Consider the following 7500-nt stretch of genomic DNA (forward strand, 5'->3'; position numbering starts at 1 on the left):
ATCATCATCATCATCATCATCATCATCATCATCATCATCATCATCATCATCATCATTATTAATATTATCATTATTATTACCATTATCATTATCATTATTATTATTACACTACTTCCACTCCTTCTTCACCTCCTCCTCCTGCTTCTTCTTCACCTTCTTCTTACTCTTTTAACACTTTCTCTATGGCGAAAAGTTTAGGCAAGAACCATTTTAATTTTGCAAAGTAATAATGAAGAAAGTTCAAGAATCTCTTTATCTTTTAAATCTTCCTTTTTGTTTTTTGAACCTGATGTGACTATAAGAATTACAGGTCAAGCTCAAGAAGAAATAATTCAAATTAACACGAAAAGAGACAAACGAAAGGAAAATAAAGAGAGAGAGAGAGAGAGAGAGAGAGAGAGAGAGAGAGAGAGAGAGAGAGAGAGAGAGAGAGAGAGAGAGAGAGAGTGTGTGTGTGTTTGAGAGAGAGAGAGAGAGAGAGAGAGAGAGAGAGACAGAGAGAGACAGAGAGAGACAGAGAAACAGAGACAGAGACAGAGAGACAGAGAGAGACAGACAGATAGGAAGACAGACAGACAGTAAGATAGACAGACAGAACGGGGGAGACAATACAAAGAAAGAACTAACAAGAGAAAAAAAACAAACACACTAACGAATATGCAAAGTATCACCGAATAACTTTTTTCGTCTGATGAGGAATCCAAGTTGACTCGATACGTCACGATCCACGATACTTTTCTTCTTGTGGTTGCATTTCACAAAATAAATAGATCAATAAATAAACAGGACATGAGAAGTAATCAGAAACAGAAAATTTAATTGAGTGCACAGACAAGGAGAGAGTACTGAGATACAGGGAGGCAAAGAGCTTAGGTAAGAGAGAAAACAGGGATAATTGGCGATGGAGAGAGAGAGAGAGCGAGAGAGAGAGAGAGAGAGAGAGAGAGAGAGAGAGAGAGAGAGAGAGAGAGAGAGAGAGAGAGAAGAAGACAGACAGACAGACAGACAGACAGACAGACAGAAAGAGAGAGAGAGAGTGAGGGATATATATGTGTATATATATATATATATATATATATATATATATATATATATATATATATATATATATATATATATATATATATATAGAGAGAGAGAGAGAAGAGAAGAGAGAGAGAGAGAGAGAGAGTAGAGAGAGATGGAGAGAGAGAGAGAGAGAGAGAGAGAGAGAGAGAGAGAGTGAGAGAGAGAGACAAAAATGTTAATAAATAATGTTATAATAGATATAACAATGATAATAACAATAAATAAAATAATGATAAGAACAACAAACACAGTAATGATAAGAAAAATAAAAAAATCACAACAATAATAACAACAATAATAATAATGATGGTAATAGTGATAATAATAATAACGATAATAATGATGATGACGACGATAACGATATTGATGACGATGACCGTGATGATGATGAAGATGAAGATGATGATGATGATGATGATGATGATGATGATGATGATGATGATGATGGTGGTGGTGATGATAATGATGATGATGGATGATGATGATGGTGATGATGAAGATGAAGATGAAGATGAAGATGAAGATGAGATGAAGATGAAGATGAAGATGAAGATGAAGATGAAGATGAAGATGAAGATGGTGATGGTGATGGTGATGATGATGATAATAATAACAAAACAACAACAGCAACAATAGTAACAATAACAATAATAATAGTGGTATACTAATGATACCTAGAAGATCACACACAGGGGAGATAAAGCAGAAACAGATTATTCAAGGAGAGGCGCAGTAGAGAAAGACTGAGGCTCGTCTTCACTGCCTGCCAACCAAACGGCACCGAGGCCTCAGCTGGAGACCAATTTCACAACTAATTCGGGGCTGGAGTGACTGTTGTAAACTCTTGATTAACATGAATATAAACATGAACATTGCTAATAAACCAGGGTGCAAAATGAATGGCCTGCATAAACATGAGTATCCTCCATGCATGAAGCTTGGTTGTTTTTAATTAATGTTGGGGTCAAATGTGAAGTAAATAAAGAGATAAATGGATAGATAATTGATGATAATGGCCTCGTTGTAAATGCGTTTTCCTTCCCACTTTTATAAATACCATAACGATAATGAAAATGATTAGAATAAAGAGTGATTCTCATTGATATGTTATGGCAATAAGAACAAAAATAAGATAATAATAATAACTCATGAGTGAACAAATCAGTCATATGGAATAGAAAATAATAAACCAAAGACAATGCACCCAATAAATAGATTGTGCAGACTAGACCATAGTGGGGCTTGAAAGAGCAGTTACGAGGAGATCAAATGAGACAACAAAGCAATGCAAGCTATAACCAATATACAGCTGTCTTCTTACGTAGTATGTTGAGCCGCCGTGTCAAGCATGATACTAATGTAGTTTCATGTTGATGCCTTGGAGAGTACATGTAGGTCCCCAGTTCCTTCACAAGAGTGCCGTGGTACCTTTAGAATCTTTCCTATTATCCGGGCTTGGACAGCACTGACTTGGCGGTGGCAACCATGGCTAGGTAGCAATCAAGGGAATCTTGCAAGGTAACAAACGTGGCGGTCGGTGACTCGAACCGTGAACTCAGATTGCCGCCCGTGACAGTCTGAGTCCGATTGTCTAACCATTCGGCACGCGCCCTTGATGATACTGGGCTTCCCATGATTTTTTCTTAGCAATTAGGCGGTGGTTTGCCATTGCCTTACGTCCCGTTTTTTTACCCGAGCCCTCTCTGTTACCCGCACTGACTTGAGCTGGCTTGGCCACCAGTGGCTAGGAGGCAATCAAGGTGAAGTTCTTTGCCCAAGGGAACAACGTGACGGTCGGTGACTCGAACCCTTGAACTCAGATTGCCGTCGTGACAGTCTTGAGTCCGACGCTCTAACCATTCGGCCACCGCGGCCCCCCAAATATACAGTGTACAAGGTATATATTCGAGGGAAAACGAGGGAGAGGGCTTTTAACAGCTGTGGATCAAACAACATTTGCAAGAACGACATTGTATACAGTACAGTATGCAAAGATGATTTAAAAACCACTACACTGCGTTCAGGTTCAGGAAAGGCTCACCCGGACTCTGAAGTACTCCGATTCGCCAAACTTCCATTGAGAAAACATGCTTAAGTGGTGTTTAAGGCAGCATCATTGCAGTAAACACAGGATATACTGTATATATGTTTTAGAAATAAACATTCAAGTGTCATTTACTTGAAAGAATTTGGTAAATCGAATAATCGAGTCTGGGGTAAGTGTCATGCCTTTTTTCTCCTTTTTTTTGAGACTGGACGCATTATGATAAAATTGATAACTTAGCATCTGGCGCAATGATGAAGAAACAAAAGAAGAACTCAAGAAGAAAATCGAGTAACAGGGAATCTGTACATTTAATCAAACCCTACAAGGTAAATTGGTAGAAGCTATTGAAGAAACGTCGTACGTGTGTAGATTATGTGCTGAACATCAGAAAACAATATACTTTTTGTATCTGGCTGTCCAAAAACTACGAAAACATTTTTTCAATGAAGAATATAACTCAGCAGCAGCAACAAGTCATCGAGCACTTTGCAATTCAGTGAATTGTGCAATGTCCCAGGACTGGTGGGAACACAGTCAGGAATATTTTACTACTTTGTCAAATCAGTGGTAAAGATAATTATGATGGTGAAAAGGAAAAAAAAAAAACATTGATAATGATTATGAGGATGATTAGTAATAATGATTATTATATTATGATGATGATGATGATGATAGTATAAAAGACAATAAAAACAATAATAATAATGATAATAATAATAATGATAATAATAATAATAATAATAATAATAATAATAATAATAATAATAATAATAATAATAATGAATACCATTATCATTATTATTATTATCATCATCATTATCATTATTCATAATTTTATTATCATTTTTCTTATTGTTGTTAGGTACCGTTCGTGACCTGAAACCTGATCAGCATTATCATTAGTGTTGTCATTATTGTAACATAATAATAATAATAATAATAATAATGATAATAATAATAATAATAATAATAATAATAATAATATAATAATAATAATAATAATAATAATAATAATAATAATAGTAACAACAATAATAATAATAATAATAATAATAATAGCATAAGTAGTAATATTATTTTTGTTATTATTATTACTATTATTACACTGGCCAACATCTTTTTTGAAAATCTCTGTTGTATGATATTTCTTTACTGTTTCTTCTTATATTCTATCTGCTGATTTCAAATACGCAAACGATTCTGTTCTGTATGCTCTGGTTTTCATGCATTTATAGGTATTCTTTTTTTTAGCCATTTGCGGCCAAATAAATTACTTACGCATTTATGGTATAAATGGTGTAAGCGCCATTCTTCAATTTTAAGTCAATTATATATATTTTTATTACTGCTTTAATTTTGAATACCATTTATCTGCCTATCAGTTATGTCATCCAGTTTTGCCACATAACTAGATAATGTATTTAATCTAATCATAAGCTACTTGGCAATATGCTGTAATAGACACAATATATAAACAGCATTTTGAGATTTCCTTCAATTGTAGTCGAACTCATGTAAAGGGTAAGAGTTAATTATAAATCACCGAGAAAGTATGATGGCTACAAGGAGACATCAATGTGTGAACAAACCTGAGGCTTTCTGCTTTTCGCCTATTCGTCAGAGGCGCAATATAACATCTTTTGTGGATAGAACCAATAAAAGCAAACTTCGGACTTACTCTTGGTGACCAAGCCAAGAAATGGGCCCCACATACTGTGTCACAACTGCGAAAAGAGGATACGTGACTGGACGAAAGGGAAACGTAAGGGTTTACCTTTCGGAATTCCCATTACCTGACTGGAACCAAAGGACCACACAACTGGTCAGTCTGGTCAGTGCAAAAGGCGTTGGCACGGAATACAGACATAATATCACATATCCTAGTATTTCCTCAGCAATTCGAACTACTCTAGACTCTGATGAGTTATCAATTCCTGTTTTATTGGGTGGTCTCAATCTGAAGAAGGTAGCGACGGAAGGCAAGAGAATGACGATAAACTCAAGCATTAACAGACTTCGACGAGTCTTCTTATACTACATCAGAGTCACCAACTCCTCAGCAGTTTAGCCAGTCAGAGCTGAATGACCTTGTGTGTGATTTGGGACTCTCCATAAATGCAGAAGTGCAAGATTCTAGTTGCAAGAAAATGATCTACTGAACCAAATCACAAAAGTTTCATACTTCTGAAATGAACATTTTTCTTTTGAAGAGGAGAATAAGTTTGTTTGCTGTCAAAATATTTCGGGTCTTCTCCGGGAATTAGGGATTCCATCGTATAATCCAAATGATTGGAGGCTATTTCTAGATAGTTCTAAGAGTAGCCTGAAGTGTGTTCTACTTCATAATGGCAATGCCTATGCAGCCGTCCCAGAAAGTAATTCTGTGTGTTTTCGATAGGAATATAATGACATTAAAACTGCGATTGGCCTACTAAAATACCTCGTGCACAACTGGACCTTCTGCGTGGACCTCAAAATGGATGAACGTCCTCCTTGGTGAACAAAGAGGATTTATAAAGTATCCCTGTTTTCTTTGTATGTGGGACAGCCGAGCTAAAGACAAGCATTAGAATCAGAATGGCCTTTACGTGAGACTCTGGAAGCTGGTATGTCAAATATTGTCAATAATCCAATTTTCAGTCGAGAAAAATCCATATTTCCTCCCCTCCACATCAAATTGGGCCTGATGAAGCTGTTTTATCAGAGCATTGAATACTGACGGTGAAAGTTTCCAACACATAGTCTCGGCTCTCCCTGCTTTGCCATTCGAGAAAATCAAGGTAGGTGTGTTTGATGGCCCACAGATTCGTGCACTTGTACATGTTCGATACTGTCAGAACGATGAATGGTAAGGCAAGGAGAGCGTGACTTTCATTTGTGTCAGCAATAGAAAACTTTCTCGGTAATAAAAAGGTTGACAACTATAAAACCCTTGTAACAACCTTGCTGTCTGTTTTTCTTGATCTTGGATGCAACATGAGTGTCAAACTTCCATTACTTATTCAGTCATCTTGATAAATTTCCTACGAACTTATGGGTAGTAAGTGACGAGCATTGGGAGCGGTTCCATCAGGGCATCAAGACCGTGGAGGAGCGCTACTAAGGGAGATGGAACAAGCATATGATGACATAATATTGCTGGAGCATTAAACGAGATTGCCCTATCGCAACCCACAAACGCAAGAGCTTAAAGCTTTAATTTTTTTTTTTTTTTATCTTCATAACAATAATTTTTTATCTATCAAAGAGTTTCAAACTAATTTCAATCTTTATATTGATGGAACAAGTTCCAGATTATGTTGTGAATAAATGAGACTATGTAACATTTTATTTTTAATTCACCAGCTAATCTAATGAGAGTTTAATCAAATGTTTCTTCTCAGTAGGACAAAAACAAAATGTTCAGATTTTGAAATACCTCGACTGCAATATATATATATATATATATATATATATATATATATATATATATATATATATATATATATATATATATATATATATATATATACATTATATATATTATATATATATATATATATATATATATATTTATATATATAATATATATATATATATATATATATATATATATATATATATATAAGCTGTCAAAAATTTTATATATGAAATTAGCATATTTAGAATAGTTAATACCAGTGATACCAATGCAACAAAAAATTTGTTCACCAGTGTTATCACTCATTATCATTGTCATTATCATCACTATTATAATGATAATAAAAATAGTAACAACGATGATAATAATGATGAAAATATCAATAATATAATAATAATGCTAATGCTAATATAAATAACAATAGCAAAACAGCACATTATAATTAGTACCTACATTATACCACAACCAATAGAAACATCCCGTTTTCCACTCTCGCCATATGAAAGAAAATTCCCCAGCCACCGATCGCCAGCACATACCAACAACAGTAAGATTGACTCGGGTATTTCTCGTCGGCGCCCTCTGGAAGTCCACGCGACACTTGTAGAGCCCCGCATCGCTTTGAGCTAGACCTTCGAGGAGGAGGTGCGAGGGCGACGAACCGGCGTTGAAGTAAGCCCTTGAGCCCAGCAGGTCGGCGTCCCACCAGTGCTTCGGTTGCCCGCCGAGGAGCTCTCGCACGTCGTAGCTGTGGAGGAGAGAAAGTTGGTTGTTACTGAGGTTCAATGGTTGATTTAACTGAGATTTATATACATACATACACATATATACACAAAAAAAAGAAAAGAGAGAGAGAGAGGAGAGAGAGAGAGAGAGAGAGAGAGAGAGAGAGAGAGAGAGAGAGAGAGAGAGAGAGAGAGAAAAAAAAAAAAAATATATATATATATATATAATATATATATATATATATATATATATATATATA

The 7500-nt window shown here is 35.4% G+C and overlaps 1 protein-coding gene across 2 annotated transcripts in view; it reads right to left on the reverse strand.

The window, feature by feature from the left end:
- The window catches only part of LOC119599504 (nephrin-like), a 159830-nt gene that overhangs the window by 101783 nt on the left and 50547 nt on the right, over positions 1-7500 (reverse strand). The window contains exon 2 of one of the 2 annotated variants that reach the window (XM_037949266.1): positions 7055-7263. In XM_037949266.1, coding sequence (XP_037805194.1) covers positions 7055-7263 — 209 coding nt within the window. Of the gene's footprint in view, positions 1-7054; positions 7369-7500 lie in introns of those variants that run through there. The other variant, XM_037949265.1, reaches the window with a different exon arrangement.

This window comes from Penaeus monodon, chromosome 43, assembly GCF_015228065.2.
Source record: "Penaeus monodon isolate SGIC_2016 chromosome 43, NSTDA_Pmon_1, whole genome shotgun sequence".
Taxonomy (NCBI): Eukaryota; Metazoa; Arthropoda; class Malacostraca; order Decapoda; family Penaeidae; genus Penaeus; species Penaeus monodon.